A 24,478-nucleotide genomic window follows, 5' to 3' on the forward strand; every position below is an offset into this window, starting at 1 on the left:
AAAGGCGTCTCGAAGCGCTTTGCACAGAGCACGCACTGACCCCGATTCACGATGGCGATTTGGAACGTGCACAATTTCCCCAGATCAAAACAGAAATGAAACGAGAATTAAATGGAGTAGAAGGAAATGCATGCGTTTCAGCAGTGGCCCAGCGGTCTGTTTCAATCTACAACAGCGGTGCAAGGGCGAGCATCCCGGACGCTGCTGCCCAGGAGGGACGCCTCCGTCCGAGGTCGGAGCTCCACCCCGACGACACCGGCAGCCTCGGGTCACAAGACCGGCCACCTACCAGTCACCCGAGGGCGGAACAGGAGCCACAGGAGTTTTTACGAGCGACTGTCTGGACGAGAAGGCCACTCGCAGACAAGGCACCTATTGATCACCGTCTCACTGTGACGGCGAGGGTTCCAGGCTGTGTTCCTCACACATCTGCTCCTGTCTTTTTCGGACGGCGCCACGGTCGAGAGCGAGCACAGATGCACGGCTGTGAGATTTACGACGTAAAAATTTCATTCATCTGGGCCCAGAGTGCCACATTGCTCTGAACACAACTGAGGCGCTGGGCTGGAAACGCTGTCGCGCTCTTGCTAGCTCGCTGCCGAGCGGCCCCAGCTGCATATGTTGAAACATGCAAACGAGTGTTTCTGAGCCATTGGCCAAGTGCTTGTCCTACTAACCTGAAGACGCGTGCATCTGTTAACTTATTAATCTGACCCTGTTTGCGAGACCCCGTGGAACTCCCTCCATCAGAAAATGGGCCGAACTCTGTAACTGACACCGGATCCCTGCTAGACACAGACACACACACCAAGCAGCTGTTTGGGAGAATCCACTGAGGGACCTTTTAAAATTTTCATGGCTGAAGCAGCATGTTTGCCCAACGGTACGCGATACTCACAACATTGACGGCTGTTCAGTCACAAAAACTGCAAAATCAATTAAATATTTAGCTGTCCCATAGCATTCACTTTACTAATACTTTAATTGTATGTGTTTTCAATCTGTCCATTAAGGCCTTAGAAATCAGAAAAAGATAATCCTTCACTTTGTTTTTTTGGTTTCTGTTTTTTTTTAGTGTGTGTGTTAAATTGTACAGTACTCAGAGCTCTGCCTGTCATGAGCTCACAGAGGGCGAGGCTTTGTCGCAAAGATCTGCAGCAATATTCGGCGTACATGTTTATAAAAAAAAAAAAAAAATCAAACTTGTGCCGCAGGATTACAATCATCAAAGATAACAGAACATCTTCTCATCATCAGTCTCGATTCATCCGTATCGCTTTCGAAGGCGACTTCAGTAAAATGCTGAGCACAGCCAGTCTGCAGCTCAGCCACAGATCGACGCTCGATGGGCGCTGAGCGCCGAGGCAGGACGAGCGTTTCCATCGGAGTTGTCAAAATCACAACGTTTTGAAGATAAATTGGATTTTTTTTTCTCCTTCATTTATTTAGTGACTATGGAGTGCAGCATAAAGCCAGGTGTGTGTGCACCACAAACCTGCCTGTTTTCATTCACCCACTGACAGTTTCATATGTGAAATGCAGGAGGAGGAATGCGGCGCTGCTTCAAATATGCTGCTTGTCTGGGATGCCAAACGTGCCGCTGGATGCACCTCGACTTGCACAGCGAACCGCAGATCAACATCATCAACTTGCATGGCAACCGCAATGGAAGGGCGAGCTGATAATACACTGCATTGAGGTTGGTACCGGCAAACTTTCCGCTCAGCATTAAAAGTCCTCTACGATGCAAAATTCAATATCCTGTCTCGAGGCTGTCGCTGAACTCTGCTGAAACGTCTCACTTCTTTCGCTTGCTCCACTTTCCACAAAGCGCGTGTGCCACGGCACCGTGACTGAAACCATGTCTTTGTGATGTCACAAAGCCCACCGGTGCCTCTGAAGGTCCAACAACACAACAGTTTTTTTGTTTTGTTCTTTAAGCGGGTAGCTGTCAACCGACGGCTAAATATGCTATTTTCCAGAGCTCTACAGAGTATCTGGTGGACTCATCATGCGAAATTGCTGCACTGGATTCAGGGATGAAAAATATAGATCTGAAAATTGGAATTAAACAGGAGCTTGAACAAAGGTCGTTCTTCACCAATCTGCTATTTGCGTACCACAAAGCAGACGTCACACTGTATGCACAAGTATTTAAGGCCTTTAGGGCTGGATTAAAAAGGTGCACGCTGGTGCACCAGAGAACGAGACACCACAAACATAAGAAAGAAGCTGAATTATTCAGGGCAAGGTGTAATGCAACCCTCTCTCATCCAGGAGATGGTGCAATAGACTGCATCCTTCTTTTTTTTGTTGTTGTGGTGGTGGTGGTGGTGGTGGTTCTTTTCCACTGCCAGGAACAAAGCAGGAATGCAGAACCAATACTTCACTTCCCAAACACGGACCAAGAGGTCATTGTTGTTCCGCATTAAAAAGGCCAGAAAAGAACCAGTGAACCCGATGACCAAACAGCTCAGGCAAGGGAGTTGCACATATCCGGCAAGTGACGCTCGGAGTGGAGCAGCAATTCTGACTCAGTCGCTCACATCATCCATTAACCGTTAATGCTGGTCGGTGGAAAACTAGTGACTGGAAGTCGGCATACACATTTATCCTCGCCGGAGCGTTAAGCCAACGTTACATCACACGCACCTTACAACTCGGCTCACATAATCGGTTCGTGACTGCCCCGCTATCCCTCAAGTGCTGGATGCAGGAAACTGTGCGCGCTGATGCAAATGCAAATGTAAAAAAAAAACAAAAAAAAAAACACAACAACGTTTAGTTGTTTTGTTTTGAAACGTCAATAAAATGACAAGTGTGACGGGCAACTTTTGCAGTACAATGCTCCCCATACAGCTACAGCCCGCAGCTGACAGCTCGCGGAGCTAACGCGTCGTTAAGTTTCGGCTGTGCACGCCTCTGATTAAAATAGCCTGCCTTGTGTATTTTGCGGCACACGCACGAAGAATAACATTGGGAATTTCGTTTCTCCCAACGCTGAGTGCTGACTCCGTGTCGCCTCTAATGGCTGCGGCTATTATTCTAGACAAAAAAAATTATCAGCGAACAATACACATGCTTACATAAACGCATTTTGAGACGTATAGAGGGACGGACTTGGTGCATCATTCTCACACTCACCGCTGTAACTTTATTCCGACGTCCTAGACAACTTAGTTCACGCATTGGAAGTCTCACACGTGTGTGGGATGCTAGTCACACGGAGGCGGCGATATATATATATTTTTAAATTATTTTACAAAAAATGCAGTTCGAGAGGCAAGGCTGGGCTAGCAAGTAAGCTACTCCAAGCCTGGCTAATCAGGGGCTAGCGTTAGCTAACGGAGGAGCTACAAGCTACCCTACTTACCCTTAGCGACCTCGCAGATGTCTTTTTCCGGCGTCCCATTTAGTTTTCCAACGAGTACCAACCTACGAACAACGCGTGTAATCCCAGTGGAGGTGATTTCTAACTTTTTAGCATTTTTCGTGGCTGGAGGTAAACGTGATACCCCAAACCTCACCGCCAGCGACAAAGTAATTTCTCCACCACTTACAACAACAACGTCAACGGGGCGATTGAGCCCGCCTCCTAGTAAAAAGGCGGCCAATCCAAGAGGGGAATTCGTCTAATGGACATCGTCTTCCGCCAATTGAGTTTGTCTGGGCTCGAGACTGATGTTCACCGATTGAGTAAACACCAAATGAGGACGGCAGAGTGCGAGACGTTCGCCTGCCAATTGGCTGTGGAAGAATACAGGGCAAAAAGGGTCCGAGAACAAGTGGCCTATGAATGGCCCAAAGAGCCCAGAGTGACAGGTGCTCTGGAGTTGACAAAATAGCTGGGACAGCATCTGTCTGAGTGAGGTCATCCGCGATGATGTAAACCCTACGTCACTAGCGGTGCTAAATAAAACACACAAAAAGGGCACACGTTGTCCTTTAAAAAAAGTTTAATGTTCCTCAATTGTTATAAAAGAAAACACTCCAGCACAATTAAACCAACAAACTATTGAGTAAAACTGAAAAGAACATACCACGAAAACAAATAATCAGAAATCAATGACGCAAAATCAAAAACGTACACAACCCCAGAGTGGTGGGGTTTTTTTTAAAGCTAATTTCACTGACACAGCTGAGAGGAAGTCGACTGATGTAATTACAAAAATATGAAATTCGGTACATGGCCAATTTTTTTATTTTTATTAACTCCTGATCTTTACAGTGAAGCCTAATATCTCTCACAGCAACTATAATGCTGATATTTGAACTTGAAATTAACTGTTTATGAGAGGATGGGAGATTTATAAACTGCCTGTGAACAAGATGAAAGCCTTGTAGTCAGTGGAACTGCCAACTCTAACGTCGCCTCCTGTCCGGGCTCCTACTGCGTCTTCGTCCTCCAGGCCTGTAAAGATGTGAACAGGTGGAGCAAGTCAATGACAGACAAGGGAATATTTGTTTGAAGAGCTATAAAAGACGTGGATAATAACTGATTTCATTGTTGAATCATTATTTTAGCACAGTTAAAACATTCCCATGGACTGCAATGCAGCCACCCTCACCTCCTCTTGTTCTTGGGGGGTCCTCTGACAAATCCCCAGTCAACATTGATGGGCTGGCCCATCAAGTCCTGACTGTTGAGTCCTTCCATGGCTGCCTGGGCCTCTTTGTATGTCTCATACTCCACCAATGCGTATCCCTGAGTACAGTTGTCAATATGTTAGTAATTGTAATGTGTTGCTGCACTTTTTAAGTGATACTGTTCGGACACTTTTGTATCTATACAACTGGACTCATGCTGCAATGTGGGTGGAATACATGTGTTTTGAATGCAATGCTGCCACCTTGTGTTTAAATAGGAAGGTAGCGCAAAAAGTACACACTACTATATACATCTTCAAACTCCTAAGGATCAATATGTGTAATGTGTAATTCAGGGCACAGGACATTGTACCTGTGACTCACAAGTTCATTAAAAAAAAAAAAACATAATATAATTCTCAATCTTTGCACTGTAGAGTTTTTGCTGCTGTAATTATGCAAATGTCCCCACTGTGGGATCAATAAAGGTTGTCTTCTTATTATTATTTATTGGCAGCAGAAGTTTTGCACACTCAAGAGGACATTAGCACTCTCACAACTGGATGAACATGAGATATACTTATATGTATCAGAGACATTAAAATTCCAGTATTCAAAGATTAGAGATTAGATTAGAGAAATGATCTGGAGAATAAAAATGACAAACTGTAAAAGCTGAAAGTGGAGATAAAGTTGTTGTTTTTTTTCAATGTTTTGTCAAGCACCTTGTGTTGCATCTTTTGTGTATGAAATGTGCTTTGTAAATGAAGTTTGATTGACTGAAAAACAACACAAAAATGAATGTACAAAGGTTCATAATCTTAACCTTCAGGTAGCCAGTCCTGCGATCCAGATTCAGATGCAGGTTCTTAATTTCTCCAAATTCAGAGAACTTGTCGTGGATGTTTTCCTCTGTGGCTTCTTCATGTACACCCGTCACAAACAGGATCCAGCCTTCAACAGCTATAACCAAGAAAACACACAATCAAAAATCATGAAAATTGTTTAAAAGACAGAGGCACCTTATTCTACACATCAATATGTCAGGCCATTGGAGTAGCTTTTACTATTTTAAGTGCCTTCAAATTATTTTCTTGCCTAGATAAGAGACAAAGACTGTGATGGCTTTCACTGCTGGCGTATAATTCTAGCATATTGTTGTATTGGTTTTTTTTTTACACTGTGCAATCCAGACACAGCAGACTATTACGAACAGAAGAGAGCAGAATAATTATACTGTGAATCTTTGGTAAGATCTACACTTACATCTCTGTGGGCCTGGCTCATCTCCATCTTGCTCAACAGTGTCATAATCCTCTTTGATCCTGGACCTGGTTCCGTCCTCTGTAAACAGCACAAAACATTTGAGTAAGCGCCATCAAAAGCGGCACAAAATATAGATTAAAAATAGACGTCATTATGGGTGATTTTTGTTTGTTTGTTTTGTTTTACCGTGTCCGAAACCTCGTCCTTTCCTCTTCTTGGCCTTCTCCTTTAATTTGTGGATGCTTTCTGAGGAGGTAAAAGTTCAGAAAAAGTCAAATGTTTAGATGTTCTCGATGTGAACCTTGTGCATTGCAGGGACTTTTATGACTACCTAGAATCTTTAATGATCTGATTTCGCTAAAGACGAATTAAAAATGATTAGATATAACAGTGCACACTACGCGAGCATCTAACTTCTGAAAAACACTGCCGGCTAGTTGAACTATCGGCTTCTTTATTCAGGTATAGGTCTGAAGCGCTAACCGCGGCTATCAACATGCTAACTCAAATTTGAATTTATGGGGGAAAAAACTCGAGACAGCTTTTTACTTCAGTCACAACAATGTTCCGTTTAGGCGTTCTACGCAAGAAACGAGTTATCCACCGAACAAATGCAGTAACTACAACATTGTAGGCTCAGAAGACGTTTGAATGAGCCGCCCGTGCGTTGTTAGCTTAAACTTAGCCTGCTAGCATTTCCTGGGCCTGCTAGGTTAGCACGCAGCGTGGTTCGGTCCAACTCTAGCGCCGTTAAAACGCCCGGGAGAGTTTTTGGGCGCTACTTTAAAGTGGATCTCGTGAAATAAATTACACCATCGAACAAATGTGCGGCTGGTTACCATCACCATCGTCATCCATAGGAAAGTCTTCGCCTCCCGCCTCATGAAGATCCAGTACGTCCGCCATGATGCCTGTGTGTGTTTGCGACTGACCAACATAACGCGCAGGCGCACAGACAACACGTTCACACGTTAGTTGCCAGTCCGCATTTCACAAACCCTGAAAATACGGACGAACTGCTCCGTCGTCTGTTTTCAAAATCATGGCTAAATATCTTTCGTGATGATTATTATTATTATTATTATTATTTTTTTTTTTTTTTTTTATTATTTATTTATTTTTTTTCAATATATATATTAAAATAGAATTTAGGTATCAAAACTTTATCAGCTATATTTTGGCACCAGCAGTGTGACAACTTACGTATGAATGAGTGAATTATACATGCAGGCAAAGACGTTAATTTATTATTATTATTATTATTATTATTATTATTATTATTATTATTATTATTATTATTATTATTATTAGCCACTGTTACAGTGGCAACATTTGCAATAATTCCAATGTCCAGCAGAGGGATCTAAAGCATCAGGCTAAGGTTTGAAAACGGAACCCAGTTGGTTGCGTCAGAGCTCAGGTGCGAAGTGTTAATCGGTCCGCATCTGGTGGTAAATTGATTGAATTGATAAGTTGAAATAGAAGTCCTGAGAAATCTACTGCATACTGCAACCCAGCAGGCTTTTGTACTGTCGACAAGAGCACTTTGCTTTGAAGTGTTTTGTTTGCAGCCTTCTTGTCACGGAGATAAAATGAGAAATGAATTCACTAATTAAGACAATTAATCATTCTTTCAGTTTTAGAGGGAAAAACCATGGTAGACAAAAGCAGGGTTGTTCACTGCACATATAACAGAGAATAAAATGTCTATGTGCGCAGGTTTCATTTTCAGTTTCAGAGTAATATTTTCATAAGAAAATGAGTCCAACCCCGGAATACATAACGCCCTTTTAACATATTAGGAATGGACCAGTGTCCTCACACAGTGTCCGCCATCTAGTGTCCGAACAAAAAAGACTTGTGATTGATAAATAAATTGAAAAAAAAAGTCTATCAATAGGTGGTCAGGGTGAGACAGTACAGTACAATAGTGGGACCAGCAGTCTAACTCACTTTGTGGGTTCACTGAACAAAGGTGAACTTTGTGTTGATAACCACCGTGAATGATGTAAGCCAATCAACGGTGGTAGTCATGACAAAGATCTGTCTTAAGTCTCAACAACAAACAGAGTATAGAACATAAGAGAAAAAGAAAAGAAATTAGCATGTTTCATTCAACAGAATTTACAGTGCGCAAATGATCATCAACTAAAAAGGCAGCAATACGATGTATGTTGCTTCATTGGCTTCCTGGTTTGACATCCATGACATGAAGGCTGAGGTCAGATGTCATCTTCTGTTCCGATTGGTGTGACTTGCATATGAGAACCACCCATTCATTATTATTATTATTATTATTATTATTTTTTATCACAGCTTATCCTGCACTCAGGGTTGCAGGGGTGCTGCGCCCGGGTGAAAGCAGGCTGTGTTTCTTGGCACTGCATCCCTGAGCCAGGGAAGAGGGGGGGGGGGGGACTGCCTCTGCTGCATTTTCTGTATATCCATTAATATGCGCTGCTTTTTATTGCACTTGTTTATAGATATGACATTTGTGCACTTAATGCTCCCTCTTTGTGAGCGACAAAATTAATTTTGCTCTGTTCCCTGATAAAAAAAAATAAATTAAGTGGATCTTATATCTCAGGTTGATATGATAAAAGCGTGCCACGTTATAGTCACACACGTGTGCGCTTTAAAAGCACCATCTCACAGTCACTTATTTATTTCCAGGGTTTTTTTTTCAAATGAAGGTAAAGTGGTTTCAGTCATTTTGCAGATGCATGCGTGCATCTCAATGTGCCGTGCGAGATTAAAATCCAAGCTGGCAAACAAAGATTTCATCATTACCCGGAGAGAGCAGCAAAGACTGAGATTTTCTAAACAGCGCTAATTTAATGGACATTAGTTGTTGTTGTTGTTGTTGTTGTTGTTTTTTTCCCCTTGTAGGATTTTTGCTCAAGCCACAAGAACACAAGAACATCTTTGCAATCACTTTATTACTGCTCCAGTGAAAAGCGAGGGGTGCAAAAACAAGAGGCGCAAGAGCAACTGGATGACTGGCTTTTTCATTTTGGTTACTGGAGACACACAATGTCCAACCTCATCTTCAGATGTTGAAAGGAAGAAAAGAACAGACAGACAAAAACAGAAGAATCGAGTTGAAAATAAAATGCACACGACACAGCATTTAACGAGTGGCAGAGATATCACTGCAAGGAAATCTGGATAGAGTTGCCGTGTCGTCGCTATGCAGCCTGAGTGGAATTTATGGAATTTGTTTCAAGGAGAGTTGATATGATTGATAACAACTGGCTCTATGTTCTTGTCTAGGGACCCTCTGATAACAAGGCAGTGGAAGAATTACTCCATAGTATCATAAAGGAAGTGGTGCAATAATAAAACAGTCAGCCAAAAATATGCATTCATATATATATATATATATATATATATATATATATATATATATATATATATATATATATATATATATATATATATATATATATACATACATATATATATATGTACATAGATATGTACAACACTTTCCAAAAATACACCCTGAACTCCTCTTGTGATTGTGGAAGTGAAATTTAACTCGTACTAATCTTGTTGTGTCTGATAAAAGCAGAATTTTAAATATTAGTAGAATTTTTTTTATATTTGTTATAAGTGTGTACACATTTTTGCCAAACGGCTGCAAAATGTGTAATATGGATTCAACTGGACTTTTATTGAAATGTGTTATGTTTTTATTTTGACCTTTTGTCCGTTTAGTTCAGTTAAGGTTTTTCATCTTTTTAATCCCTGCGTATCACCATGTTGAGTTTTTTCTTTTGCCTGTCAATACATTTCAAAGTCAATTGCAAAACGTCTTTGACACAAACACCGCGGTGAAAGAAACTGCAGCTTCACTCAAAATGAAAGAGATGAATGAATGAAAGACTTTCTCATTCAAAGTCCATCATTTCGTGATGCTTTGTGCTTGACACGCAGAGAAGAAAAGAAGTCTACATTTTTTTTTTTTTTTTTTGGCACAGTGACCCTTCACTGAACTTCCCCAAACATGTTTTTAACCGCTCAAGTATTTCAGGAGCAGAGTTTGAACACAGAGTAGCAGAAAAAAAAAAGCTACGGCTGCAAAGATGTAAGATTTCTAGCAGACAACATACAGCCAAAGTCTGACAGCCAACACAGACACACACACACACACACACACACACACACTCGACTGGTGGACTTTGTCTTTTACTTGTGACGACTATCAAGCTTCAAGGTCCAGCCAACACGCGTCTTGCTGCCCTGTCAGGTCACCACTTTGGGGTTGTGGGTGATGAAATCACGATTAGTGGTGATTAGCTCACCGTCCAGTGCTATAAAAGGCCTGCTACTGCCCCACTGAAGACACCGCTCAGAACCCTCCTCAAGGAAAGGTGAGTCCCGGCCTGTTCTGCTCTCTTTACGTCCAGACGCTCACAGAAAACTGACCAAACACGGCGAACTGACTCATCTGTCATCCTCAGGTCGGCTTTGCTCAACCGCAGCCATGAAATTCTCCGTCGCCGCCGCTCTCCTCGTCCTGCTGGCTGTTGCCAATGGTGAGCCCATAGAATTACATTTGCTAAAAAAAATTATTATGTGAACAGATTTGCAGCTTTTGGAATGTTTCCCCCAGCTAAAAAAAATAATGTCCCCTCCCCCCCGATCCAGGCTCTGAGGCCATGGCTGTCCAGGGTGATGTGGACAGGATCACACAGCTCATCAATGACATGTCCGCCAGCATCAGTGCCGCAACCCAGGACATGGTGGAGAAGGTGAAGACCATGGAGGTGGCCAACACTGCCCAGTAAGTTCAAAACTCGTACTCTAGGCCTGATATTCAATGTTTTTTTTGTTGTTTTTTTAACATAATTTTTAGAAATAGAAACATTTGTTCATATGTTTCGTTTTTTATTTGGACACAGCAACTCCAGGGTTGCATTTTGACGCTGGTTTTGACTCGCTGAGGTGACTCCATCTGGGGCGCCAGGCCTCAGACTTAATCCTTAAAAGTAAATGTGGTGTAACATTTACAATAAATATATTTTTATTTATTTTTATAGTTTTATTTCAGTTTTTAAACAATATTATAAGAGCACATGCTAGTTTCAGCTGTTACTGTTTTTTATGACACTGCTACACGTGAATTTAGACGTGCAGAAAAAAAAGCATTAATGTGGATATATGTATTTTAAGATTTTTCACAATGATTCACAGTGCTCAGTTAGCACGCTAAACATCATCTGCTTGAGGTTTGAGATTATAAATGCAGAACAAGATGTTGTTTATCCATGATTCTATTTTCTCAGTCCAAACACTCTGGCTTGATGTTTGACTTGTTAAAATGACACCCAGAGTCAAGGCTTCCGCTCCCCCCGCTCCCCAACAGCAACTACATGGCAGGCAGCCGAGCCCAGATCCAGCCCCTGGTGGAGAAAGTCCAGGCTGAGGCCACCAAGCTGCAGGAGCAGGTCAAGCCCTACATCACCAACATCGAGGACCAGATGAGGCCCATCACCGAAAACTTCAAGACCCAGGTGATGCCCCTGACCGACAACGTCCACGCCCAGGTGAAGCCTCTGGTCGCCTTGATCGAGAAGGTCTTCACACAGATGCTGGACCAGACCAAAGCCCTGCTGCCTCCCCAGTAGAGCTCATCTGCCTGCAGGTTCCGAGCCAGATGTCGGTGTGCCTCACCCCCCCGACGGGAAGCCGTTTGAGATTGAATGACATCATTAAAGGGGTTTTGAAAGGCACGGAGTTGTTGTTGTTGTCTTTTTTATCACGTGTGTTCTTCACTCTGGCTTCTATGACTTTGAATAATTGGACACATTTACGGAACGTCAAAGGGCAAAGGCATAAAAATGGAAATGAGTCATGCCTTAGCAGAGCGTGACGTGCGTCGTCTCATTGAACCGTAAGGGTCGATATCAGTGTTGCCCCCTGCCCTCCCCCCAGCCTTCGGGTCATCGCCTCTCCATCGTTTATGGCTCAACAATCTGAAATATAGGCTGTCAGATAGGTCAGCGCCTGTGAGTACATTTCATGGATGTATTGATTCAAAGGCCTCATAATATGAAAAACTCACTCTACCAATGTGTTGTTTTTTTCTTCACAACAATCAGTTTCTTTATTCTTTCAGTTGAATTCCCAGGAATTTGAAAAATCCATCCTTCACTCCCTCTGATTTTTGGCAGTCAGCCCTATGTGATGTCACAAGGGGCACTAATACGTCTCACATGTTAATGACCACACCCCCAGACAGGGTTGGCTCCGCCCTCTGAGACCACCACGTTTTTGTTGTCGCTTTCCAAACGTGTGTAAGATCCCTAGGGAGCAGCAATTTTAGCAGGAGGCTGAAAACAGGGGGCTAAATGTACTGGAGGCAGGATGACCGGCGGCGTGAAGCGGCTTCAGGGGAGCCCCGAATGAAAGACAGAAAACAGAAAATAATGAGGGCCCTTTAAAACACCAATCCCACACTAACACGCTGACTATGCTTTTTATTATTGTCGTCAGTCTGAAACACAACATCACGCATGTAAAGGGAAAAAAAAACAGATTCAATCTTCAATCAGAAAAAATACCAAATTTTAGCTTAGTTAAAATAAAAAAAAACAAAAAAAAAACAGACCTGACACAATTTAATCAAAACTAAAAATATTTTTCAAAATAAGAATTAAATTAAATTAAATTGAGAAAAGAAAAGAAATGTTTTCTGAGCTTTCTACAGTCCCCAGAGAGGTTTGACATTTCCTCAATAAAAGTTCAGCTGCGAAAAAACATCCAGTAGGAAAAAAAAATTCCGGGCTAAAATGGTGCAACCTCTCCATAGAGATAAATCTCAATTTGATCCAGTTGAGTCTGTTGCACGCAAGAGTGAGACATCAGGGTGTAATTACTGCCACTCACCTTTCTTCCAAGGCTACAGCCAAAAAAAAACAAAAAAAAACGTTTTTTGTTGTTTTGTCTTTTTTCCAATTTATTTCTCTCCTGCCCCTCTTTGATTTTTACCACAGGGGGACTGAAGAGCTTGGCAGCACATTTATTTATGCCTTTCTTTTTTATTTGTATTACACACCCTTGGCTTTCAAACAGGCTTGTATCTCAGAGCAGGGAGGGAGACAGTGACTTGTTGTCAGCTCAGCCACAGAACAACAAAATCACTAGTCTTCCAGCCTGCAGTGGACATGGAACCAGCATCGACGGCGACCTCGCTTCGCAAATTGTTTTTTTCGCTAAATGTTGCAGGACGGAGAGAATCATCTCCCCTGACAGAATTAGAAAAAATAAATCAAGCAATAGTAAACAGGTCACTCCTCACACTCTCCTGCTGCGACACTCACGGTGGCCTCCTCAAGGTTGTGCCCTGATTCAGGTCCTTCCTGCGGAGGTGAGGGACGGCTGCCGGAGCCTTGGGGTGGAGGTGGGGGGCGTGGGGGGGTGGGGGGCAGGGGGTGGAGGTGTGGAGGTGTGGGGGCGGGAGAAAAAAATGACAACAAGCCTCCCTCCACCGCCCTCTTTGAAGAGCGAACTCTGCAAGGCAATCAGGTGTCCCGGGTGAAGGCCGCAGGGTCTTTGTTGCGGCAGAAGTGGCGGTGGCGAGCGGCCCCGGCCTTCTCTGCGTGCGTCACTCGGCCTCCAGTGCGCGACCTCCCGCTGAGAGCTCTCTGAAAAGAAACACACCGGCGTGTATGTTTTCCTCAGAAGGTCGGGGGATGGGGGGGCTCTTCGTTTTGCACATTCGGCACGACGGACTTTGTCCCGCATCCTGCAATCAACTCGGTTCTCTGCCTTCACACACGGAACCAGCGCAGCCTTGATGGCCACGGATGGATGGATGGACGGACGGATAGAGGAACGGTCGGATGGACAAACAGACGGATGGATGGATTTGATGAGGATGAAGGCGAGGCTGCAGCAGGGCTGGTGGTCTTCCAGGGTTTTATCTATATGAAAACAAACTGTGAGATCCAGCCAGTGGAGGCCTGCACAGTGGTGCGAGAAAATAATAAATATAATAGTAGTCGCACTAATAATAATAATAATTGTACTCTGTAGCTGCAGCTGAGAGGAGGTCTGGTTGAAGCACAATAGACGCTCAGTCAGAGTGACGCCGAGACGGAGATGAAGGCTTTTTCTTAAGGCTGATTCTGTGATAACGAAAAAGCTGAACACTCACTAGCCGCTCAACTGGGCTCACCATCTGAATCAAGACAAACGGAAAAGAAAAAAAATGAAAGCAATTGACCGAGGTAGGAGAGAATTTCACACGTTTCTCAAGCACAACATCAAATATTTTCGAGGAAAAACGCCGTTTTCCTGATCAGAGACAAAACGGAAATACGGTTGGTTCCACTTTTTGAGATATCTGTATTAAAATAGAAATAAAAGAGACGATTGAGTTGCACTTGCACTTGCACTGACTGGAAGCAAAATTGTGCCGCCGCTTTGAAATGTCTTGGTAGAATTTTTTTGTCAAGAAATTCCACCCCCCCCACCCATTATCCAGCCTTCTGTACGGCTGCTTTTGGAAATTGTGGGCTTATAATTACTGCAGTCACAGCCGTGAATTCAACGTTTACACCTTGATTACGGTCACACTGCCGTGATCCAAACTGAGCATTGTAATGATGATGATGATGATGATGATGATGATGATGATGACAATATCTGTGACTTAAGAAGCATATTGTCCAACATCGCATTCCACCATCTGCGCATACAACAATGTGTGTGTGTGTGTGTGTGTGTGTGTGTGTGTGTGTGTGTGTGTGAGGTGTGTGAGCTGGGCAGTTAATACAAAAAGCTGACCTGCAAGCGTCGTGTGTGTGCATCATGTAATATCTGGAGCGTGTTAGTGTCCCAGTGTGAAGTGTGCATTGGTGCACAGCTGCATGCCATTTGACTTTTACTCTGTGTGTGTGTGTCTGTGTGTGTGTGTGTGTGTGTGTGTGTGTGTGTGTGTGTGTGTGTGTGTCTGTGTGTCTGTGTGTCAAATGACAGTGACCAGAAATCTCTGGATGTCACATCTCCATGCAGCCAACTGCTGTTTGCAGGAATGTCTGGACACACACACACGCGTGCGCGCGCGCGCACACACACACACACACACACACACACACTGGAAAGTGGAAAATTCGATAAAAGAAAGCGGTCGACATTGACAGGCAACAAGACGGACAAGAAATGGGAATTAAATGATTTTCTTTTTTCGGTCTGAGGAGCAAAATTGTTGCGTGGAATGAAAAAAAAATAGATATTGGTGATACAAATGTCATGTTGAGCAGTCTGAATGGATTTTTTAAAAAATTAAGCATATAACATAACAAGAGATAGACAGGCAGATTTTTTGTGTCAAAACAAAATTGTTGCCACTTACCATCTCTGGATTCGGCACCCGCGGGTCATCCACAATGGCGCTGATTGCGAGCACACAAAAACAGCAATTTTCAGGGCGCACAAGGAGGAAATAAAAAGCATGGAGGGAGATATAAAAGAATCGGGAATTCACAAAAAGAGGAATTTTGTTTTGGGGGAGTGGGAAAAAAAAAAAGAAAAAAAGAACGAGGACGGGCCGAGGAGAAGATGGCAGAGCGACTCGGGGTCGAAGGGTCTGACACCTGGCGCTGGAGAGTCGGCGGCCGTCAGCCTCGGAGAAAAATCACAAGCCAAAAAAGAGCCAAGTGCGCCTTCGCCGGACCGCCGGAGGAAAAACTGACAGATGTGTTTTTGCTGGCACAGGTTTATATTTTTACTGGGAGCTGACAGCACACAGGTGCTATTCAAGGAAACTGTGTAAACGTGACGTCAGCGAGGAGGGGGGCAAAAAGGAAAAAAAAAAACCTAGCCCACAAACCTTTTTTGCCACTCAAGTCCCGCCCAATACATGTTGCTCTTTTCAGATATTTTTTTTCCTCCCCTTCCCTTTTTTTCCCTGCTTGCACACTTCCATCTCTTCTCGCTCGCTCTCCTTGGCCACTCAGTTCATATTAGCTGATCTCTCTCTCTCTCTCTCTCTCTCTCTCTCTCTCTCTCTCTCTCTCTCTCTCTCTCCCCCTCTCCCTCTCTCTCTCCACCTCTTTCCTCAATGCATGAAGTACCTATGAGGCCATGAACACACGTCTCCTCACTGCTTACAAAAGCCTGAATGGCATCCTGTTTTTTTTTTTTCTTCATTCTGTTATATTTATTTAAATAAAAATCAGTCTCTTTATCTCGGATTCAGTTCGGCTCCCTGTCGCCGTTCCCTGCTTTCTTTCTCTCTGTCTTTCTCACACGCACACACACACACACACAAGCTGTAGGTCAAACGCACAACAGTTGGGTTTGTTTTTCGTTCGGTCGCCGGCTGAACGCTAAAATATGGCCTGAATGTATGTTTTTTCTTTTTGTTTTTTTTGCCTCTGCGCTGTTTGTGTGCTAGTTTTTTTGTTTTTTTTTATCATTGTAAATGCACGTAGCTCCTGATGTGAAACCCACCAAATGAAGCCCCCCCATCCACCCCCCCTTCACCCACCACCACCAACCAACCAACCAACCCCACTTCCCCTCCACCTCCCTTTTTTTCATAGCCGTCCAATTTAGGAGTGCGGTGGTCTCTCTCTCTTTCTCTCTCTCACTCTCTCCTTCCCTCCCTCTCTCTCTCTAATGCTGAAACACCACTTTGTAAAATTACAGTACAATTTTGAAAAGTAGAAACAGGCGGCAGGCAATTCAGGTGCTCAGCCCCGGCAACAATGGAGCGCTGGCCTTGGTGATGGTTGCTAGGCGATGGAGGAAATACAATGGCCTCCTCTGAAACCAAAGGCCTTTTAAGTGGACTGAAACACACGAGCGCATGTGCACGTGCGCACGCACGCAAAAACGCGCGCGCGCACACACACACACACACACCAATGCACGAAAACGCACGTATACGTACGTTCAGGAAACGAAGCAAGGAAAAAGGAGAGCCAAGCTGTGCACCTCCGTGAGTTATTAGCTCAACCGCGGTTGCTTTTTGAAACATAAAGAAGTGACGGGACTGAATAGGAGAGGGTTTTTCTTATTGTTGTTGTTGTTTTTTGTGAATTATTTTTTCTTAAGGAAGTAGGAAAATGCACCCGCCAAAAAACTGCACGCAATAATTGGATTGAGAGCCAGTGGGAGGGGGAAAAAAAAAAAAAAAAAAAAAAACAAGCGTAGAAGTCTTGGGACAACCTGATAGCGGCAGATAGTGTTTCAGACAGAGCGATGTATTGACCAATCACATGGTCAATAGAACAGCAATCAGTGGCTGCTCACGTCTGGCCGCCTGTCTGCTTTGCCATCTGTCCCTTCATTCCTTCATCCGTCGCTCCAAGCATCTGTCCATCGGCTGCTGCGGCTGTGGAGGTGTGTGGGCTCAGAGTGTCACACAGGGAGGTGACGAGGTTGAAATTTGGAGCTCTAAGCAACATTGTTTTTCATTTCTTAAAAAGAAAAAGTTTGGTGTTGTTTTCCAGGTGAGGTTTTGCAGGTTGGGCATGATCACATAAGGCAATAAAGATAAATAAATCTTAATGCATTTGCATTGTTTAAATTTGGGAACTAGCGCCCTCTGGTGGTGCAATCAAAAACAAATTGGAGTTTGTGTTGTACTGCCCTGGGAGGTCGAACGCATTTTCCACTTTCCAGAGGCTGAGATGCCTTCATCTACACTGGCCTCCAGCTGAGCTCTGCATCACCTCTCCTGACTCTCCTCCTGCTGGCCAACAGGTGGCTCCACAACCAGGACCCTCCTGCCGCCAGCAGAACCATCGCAGAACCTGAGCTCCTCTGCTTCCTCTCCGTCCCCTGCACCAGAAGGCAGCTTAGAGAAAGAACGCTGTGAGGAGGGGATCTCCAGCTCCTCGCTCAAAGTCGCCACCATACGGCACTCAGACACTCAGACCTTTGTGTAGTCGTCTGTTTTGTCAATGCGATGTCTCCTTGGGTTTCCTCAGAGGAGCTATAAAATAAAAAATACTACTGCTGCTATCATCATTTCACTATTAGGTACTGCACAAAACATGCACAGGATTGATTGGTGCTTGTTGAGCAGAGCAGAGCACAGCTCTGCTCGCCTCAAACGTCTTGATTATTCCTTCACATTAGCCAGAAAGCTAATCAGGAAAAACATTTTAAGGTCGACCCCTCTTCTGTTTCGGTGAAATTAAAGAAACAGGGACATGGGAGACATGCGAGGATCAAAACTTTCACATAGTTCTTGATCCGAGCAGAAGAAGACGTCGAGAAGAGGCTCCTCCTTGGTGACAGAAATGCTTGTTTTTAATCAAGGAAACATCTCACATCACTGTCCCTGTTTCCAAAGTTATGAGACAGCTGCGCAACAGCTTACTGGCCAGTGTGTGTGTGTGTGTGTGCGCGCGCAAGTACCGACCTGCAGGTGTGCTGGAATCAGGGTGGAGCCACCAGCTGCACCTCATCAGCGTAATCAAGACCCCTTCAGGCTCCCAGCGTCACCTCGTCCACCCTGCCAGCTTTGTTTTTGCAGCTCGCGGTGAGCGCCGCTGACTTTCCTCTCTGCTCTCGTCTTCCAGCCAATTCTTTCCAACTTCTTCCACAACTTTAATCTTGACCCCCCGGTGACCTGATGGGGTCAACGCTTCAAACCCCATTCAGTTCTGCTCTTCTCTGTTTCTGTCTGATTTGCGATAATTTTCATGTTTGTATCGTGATTTATTTTTTTCACGTAGAAACCCCCCCCCCCACTAAACAACCGGAGGTGGATGAATAGGGATGAAAGCGTGAAGTGGTCCTGCAGCTCCTCAGCTGGGGTCCGCTGGTCTCCTGGTCTGTTAAACCTTGAGACTTTCCGTTGAGGGTCAAACTTGAGTGCATCGTCGGAAAATAAGCTCATTATAACCGACTCCTGTTTGGGCCGCAGCTCGGACGTATCTTAAAGGCAAATCAGCCGGCGGTTTACAGGAAATAAAGGCTGCTCGTTGTCGTGTGCGGCAAACGCAACAGGACCTATTAGTAGGTGCAGGCTGGGTAATTACGGTCCCGCAGCAGGCCGGGCTTCCTGCTCGTGGGCCTTTAAGAAAAAAAAAAAAAAAAAAAAAAAAAAAGGGTCGCCAGGCACACGGCGACCTTTGCAGATATTACTAATAACCCTGGAAATACTAAGGAGGCCGGTATCTCTCTGAAGTGCGCCACCCCCCCCCCCCCCGCCCCCACCCTCCATCTCATCCTGCCGCCCCTCCGCACATCTCCCTCGTCTGCCGGAGAGAGAAATTGAAGCACCACTTCAAGCCGCCGCTATTATTTGCTCCTTTCGGGCCCCCGGGCCCCTGAAGTACTGCACCCAGTTAGGACCTGTAATGTAGATTCCATTTCAGCTGCTATTAGGCGTCATCAGTTACAGCCGACCTGCCTGTTCGTTATTCCTCCTCTCTCTCTCTCTCTCTCTCTCTCTCTCTCGCTCTCTCCATCATCCCCACACTCACCCTCTCCCGCCCATCTGTCCCCCCCACCCCCGCCCAGACCATCCCCCACCGACCACTCTGGAACTCATCTGGCCACCCCAGCCGCCCCTCCCTTTGCCCCGCCCTCACCCCCCACTCACCCCTGCCCCCCCCCCCCCCCCCTCCCCCCGCCCCCCACTCCACTCCACTCCCCCGGCCCTGCCCCCAGGGGAGCCCTGCAAACTGCTTATTCAACAATCGGCCGCCATAAAGATATGTAATGACATTTTCGGAGGCAAAGAGGCCTGTGTGGTTTTTAATTCATATTTAATGGTCGTCAGGGTAAATAGCCCACTATCCTAAATGGGAGGCCGGCTGCTGCTCTTCCACTTAAGACTGAGAGCCGTCTGCGGATATCTGCTGGCCTCCCGAAGCCGCCACTGCCGCCGCCGCTGCCGCCACTTTTTCCTTTTCTGCTGCTGCTGCTGCTGCTGCTGCTGCTGCTGCTGCTACTCAATTTTTTGGAAAATTACAAGCATCACAAGTGCGGCGCAGCAGAATGAAGCTTTGGTCTGGGTTATTATGGCAAGTAAATGGGAAAGAAGTGACTTAAAAAAAAAAAAAAAAAAGTACTCAAAATAATAACCCAAATCAGGAGATGCTGACTTGTTCTATGCAGTGGCCATCCTTCAACTATCTACCAAAAGAATTTGTCTCCCCTTTTGCTCCTCTGTAGAAACACAAAATCTTTTCACGCTGTGAAGATGGGAAGCAGTTTCTAAATGAAATGTTTTCCCCAATGAATCGGAAGACAAACTCTAAATCTCTGCGCCTCTGCGAAGATGAAATTGAAGGTGGTGATGATGATGATAATTATGATAATGAGGTAAGGATGAGGAGGCGGGTGAGAATGTGGATGAGGATGAAGGTGAGGATTAGGATGAAGATGAGGGTGAGGGTGAGAATGGTGATGATGACGTGAGGAGTGTGGTGGGGGGGTGGTGGTGGAGGAGGAGGATGAAGATGGCCACACCATGGATGAACACGAAGATGGAGTCGCTGAGTGGATCAGCACTGCTGTCTGTCTGTCTGTCTGTCTGTCTGTCTGGCCTCCGAGGCTGGACACAGGGTGTAGGGGTCAGACGGCGTGAGGAGTCTTTTTCCTCCCGGTCGCTGTCTGGAAAATGTGAGTAAGAATTGATCTTCCAGCCACTTTGAAAGGTCCCGGCGCTGCTCAGCCGAGCAGCGGTGGAGCCTGTCGAGGTCTAAATCTGGACGATAGATCCAGATGAGGACGAAGAAAACTTGTTGCTATGGAGGTGCATTACAAAACAACCAACCAACCAACAAACAAACAAACAAACAAACCCTTGTTTAACTCCACAAATCCAGAACCATTGTGAAGGCTGAGAGGAAGAGGTGACATTCGGCTGCCACTCTCTTCTTAATCCTAAATACTTAGCGGACAAAATTGAAACCTTGAGGGGGATTTTTCTTTTTTTTCTCTCTCTCTCTCTCTTATTTTTTTCCATTGCACATTTTTGGTGCAATATTTGCGGCACAAAAACTTGATTAGCTGTCGACTGGAGTGATCAAACGGCTGAGAAGTCAATCATGTATTGTAATAGTAATAATGATGATTATCACATTAGTGAAAAAAAAGACCATCAATGACGCACTGGAAACACAGTCAATGTCATGGCCGGTTGTGCATCAGGTCAGGAAACAAAAACTCAGCCACGCAGGACCACCACTGCTAATATTGATACCCCGGCTGCTGCCTTGCATCTATCCATCTATTTATTCCCCTCGTCCCCCGGCCACCCCCCCCTCTCCTCTGTGTTCTCCCTGCGAGTGGGGTCCAAGCGCTGAAATGTAAATAAATCTATCAGCGCAAGAAACTGGGAGCTCCAGTTACCACTCGGAACAATCAAGAGGCTTTTCATGCTGCCCTGGAGGGCCATTCCTGTAACGCTAGCACACTGGAGAGAGCCACAAATCATCAGCTCCCCTTCACTCTGCCTCCCTCCGGCTCACTCGCCTCCTCCTGGCTTTCCGTCCCCGTGCGCTCCTGGTCCTTTTTTTTTCCTTTTCTTTCTTTTTTTTTTTTTTTTCATTTTCACAGTTTTATGTTTTTCTCTCTCCCTCCCTCGCTCCACACACGGCCGAACCTGCGCCGCGACTATTTTTTTTTTTTTGTGTTCGATACCTCTCTTTCTTACCTTTCTTTCATTCCTAATGCTCTTCATCATAATCCTCTCATGCTTTCTGCTCTCCCTGGGCTCCGTCTTTATATTCCCACTCCCACTCGTGCCTTTCAGTCGAGCTCGCCGCACCCTCCAGCGCCCTCCAAAAAAAGAAGAAAAGAAAAGAAAGACTTTTAGACCGTATTTATTATAAAATTTCAAATGTCGTGTCATTCTGAGAACTTTTCACTGGCAGAAAAAAAAAAAAAAAAAAAAAAACTATCGACACGCCATGTTGGCTCCACGCGGCTTTATTGCGGAGAGCGAAGGGAAAAATCTAAAAAAAGAAAAAAAGAAATCAAGCCAAACAACGGTGTTGTCGTACCTCGTCGTGCTTCCATCCACACACTAGCATTTTTTGCTCTTTCTGCTATTGTTGTCCGTTCCTGTGATACATGGGAGTTTTTTTCCGCGTGAGATTTTGCAGTTAAGGCTGTGTTTTGGCCGCAACAATCAGAATAAAGGGGCCCTGCTTATCCAGAGTAATACTGGGGAGAACAAAGGCGGAAGGAGCAGAAGCATGCTGGTCTTCTGAAAGTGGGAATTGAGTTATTGTAGCCCCACCGATGATTGGTAGAAGGCTCAGTGTGAGTTCTGGAAAGGGGAACAGCTCGCTTATGTCAGGCGTAACCCACCAAAGAGAAAAAGAAAAATTGCCGTACCTTTTTTGTAACGTGAAGACTTGATTAAAGTAATTCATCTTGCTTTATCCTGATCCTCACTATTTATTTTTTTTGGGGGGTAGATCTGGGTCGGCGGTAATTGAAGGAGTTTAATTTGAATGCTGGCAGACAATGACGAGACAGGGTGCATCTAGAACAACAATAACAATACATAGCAGCAGCAGCAGCACTGAAGATTTGGATAGTGGAAATTTAGGATGGCCAACAGGGAGCGTTTTATTGAGGCTGAATTGTGGAAAATGTCAAACATTCTGTGCAAATACTTCACCTATATGTACAAAAGGAGTATATACTGTCTTAAAAAAAAAAACCTTGTATGAGTCATTCCGGAGAAAAATCTCAGATTTCAGAAAACAGCATATTTAGCTCTCTGTTTACAGCCTTCTGCTTGGAAAACAAATATGCACAGGTTAGCTTCCTGCTAAAACCGAGGCTTAGTCGGACCCTCTGCACCTTTGGAAGGGAACAGAATAAAGGCGACCTCAGGGGGCAAGCCTAACACCTGACCGGGGGTGTGGCCACTCACCGGAAAGGTATCAGCGCCCCTTTGTGACGTCACAAAAAGCAGAGCAAGCACAAGGTGTAAAATTGAAACCAGAAAACAAAACAAAAGACGGAGCAGTTTGGGTTGGCGTGCGTCCAACGACACTTGTAGAAGATTTCAGCGGCTTCCACGCCGCCGTCTAGTGCTCTGCTGTTTACTCGGCACCTTTGTTGGGGGGAGATGGCGGCACGCTCTCTGGAGGAAAATTCAGGAGGCCGGGCTGAAAAGGAACACGTGAGGTCAGGAGGACGAGGAGGTTTTGTTCGTAGAAAAGAGCGAAGAGGGTTTTATGTTTTTTCACCGCAGCTGAGACACTGTTATCGATCGAAGCCCTGCGCACATCTTGTCATCAATTAGGGCCGTCCGAGGCTTTTCTTACTGCACACTTTGGTCTCATGAAGGCCGGCCGGCACGTCGTCCTATTTTCAGACCTACGTCTGCATCTGCTGCGAGTCAAGCTGCGACATTTTCTCCTCCTCCTGATCAATGATGAGTCCGCCATTGATCCGTCCGACTGAAGGTCTGCGACCCGAGCAGACCCTCGGTGGCCGGCGGGTCACAAAAGATCACGGCCACAGTTTGGGCTGCTGTGACCGGAGGTTAATGCAGACACTGTAAATATGAACAAGAGACACCAGGGGATTCAAAAAAAAGAAAAAAGAAAAATCAACAACAACATCAACATCCTGCCCTGTTCACTAGTGGCTACTTTATACAGTCATTTTTTTTGGGGGGGGGGATTGTCCTCTCGCTGAAATGAATGATAAAATAAAAAGGCAACAACGTGTGGTAAAATTGAAGCATCAATTAAATATCATTTATTCATTGATTGTTTGTTTTCTATGCACATGTTCCATTTGGCATGCAAGGTTGAAAACAAACAATAAAATGGGAATAACAATCATATTTGTAATAATGATGGTAATAATAATGAGGAGAAGAAGAAGAGGAGGGGGAGGAAGAAGAATTACAATAACAGCTTGGATTATTACAGTGTCCTTCAAGACACTCTAGAAGAAAAAAAAACAAAAAACAGAAATATGAGCCAGGCCTTCGTTTGGAATTCATATTAATTCCATAACATTATTCCTTCCCCAACCATCATTGTTATTCACATGAGCTCATTCTTCAAGTCGCCAACTTCTGCTTGGGCGAGCAGGTCTTTTCATTAGCCTCCACCCGTGGAGCCATCAGGAGCATTAATGAAGAAGGAAAACAAAAAGGGGCTGCGGACGGCCGGGCAACACTTTATCAGATTACTGCAGCCTCCCGCCTGCCTTCCCTCTCTTTTAAAGGACTTAAATCTCATCTGTGATTCCAAAGTGTGATTTCCCTGAGTGCCCACTTGGATATCAAACGGCAGAGGAGATCAGAAGGTGGCAGTCGTGACTGGGGCAGAGGGGCGGAGCTTAAAGTGGAGGTCTTTGTTGAAGTAACGGTAACAGATTGTACAGTTTTTGTTCTGTTTCATCCAACAGAGTCCACGGCCGGACTGAATATAAAAGAACTTGCTTTACTGACGCCTGCACAGAGTCTAAGCCCCTCCATATTCTATTGCCTAACATGTAGCAGTTTTGATTTGGAGTTTATCAGGAACGGTTGTTGTGTAATTTAATACAATTATTCTTTTCATTTTGTTTGCCAACATCCACACTGCGATGCAATGCAACCATGCCAAAGGCAGACCTACTGACCTACTGCACCAGCAGCAGCAGCTTCCCGGACTGAACCTCAACCAAC

At 44.8% G+C, this 24,478-nt stretch overlaps 3 protein-coding genes across 5 annotated transcripts in view; 1 reads left to right on the top strand and 2 right to left on the bottom strand.

Moving 5' to 3' along the window:
• Positions 1-3,595, bottom strand: part of otud7b (OTU deubiquitinase 7B) — a 30,129-nt gene extending 26,534 nt beyond the window's left edge. For both annotated transcript variants that reach the window (XM_076043323.1, XM_076043324.1), the window contains exon 1: positions 3,374-3,595. The gene's annotated coding sequence lies outside the window, so the exon portion shown is untranslated. The remainder of the gene's footprint in view (positions 1-3,373) is intronic.
• A 354-nt stretch (positions 3,596-3,949) lies between these two features.
• On the bottom strand, positions 3,950-6,841 carry rbm8a (RNA binding motif protein 8A). Of its 2 annotated transcripts, none has more exons than XM_076043325.1 (6): positions 6,693-6,841; positions 6,040-6,099; positions 5,854-5,931; positions 5,414-5,550; positions 4,569-4,705; positions 3,950-4,411 (listed from the first exon to the last, which is right to left on the bottom strand). In XM_076043325.1, the coding sequence occupies exons 1-6, from the start codon at positions 6,757-6,759 to the stop codon at positions 4,363-4,365; spliced, it is 528 nt and encodes a 175-aa protein (XP_075899440.1). In that variant the 5' UTR covers positions 6,760-6,841; the 3' UTR covers positions 3,950-4,362. The 2 variants fall into 2 exon arrangements, with proteins under 2 accessions (XP_075899440.1, XP_075899441.1); XM_076043326.1 differs by having other exon boundaries at positions 6,699-6,793.
• Positions 6,842-10,212: 3,371 nt separating this feature from the next.
• afp4 (antifreeze protein type IV) lies at positions 10,213-11,591 on the top strand. Its single transcript, XM_076043316.1, has 4 exons — positions 10,213-10,229; positions 10,320-10,394; positions 10,507-10,642; positions 11,225-11,591. The coding sequence occupies exons 2-4, from the start codon at positions 10,343-10,345 to the stop codon at positions 11,484-11,486; spliced, it is 450 nt and encodes a 149-aa protein (XP_075899431.1). The 5' UTR covers positions 10,213-10,229; positions 10,320-10,342; the 3' UTR covers positions 11,487-11,591.
• Positions 11,592-24,478: the final 12,887 nt, after the last annotated feature.

The sequence above is a fragment of the Nelusetta ayraudi genome, unplaced genomic scaffold (genome assembly GCF_046127955.1).
Source record: "Nelusetta ayraudi isolate G7.1 ecotype Tasmania unplaced genomic scaffold, CSIRO-AGI_Nayr_v1 ptg000074l, whole genome shotgun sequence".
In the NCBI taxonomy this organism is placed as follows: Eukaryota; Metazoa; Chordata; class Actinopteri; order Tetraodontiformes; family Monacanthidae; genus Nelusetta; species Nelusetta ayraudi.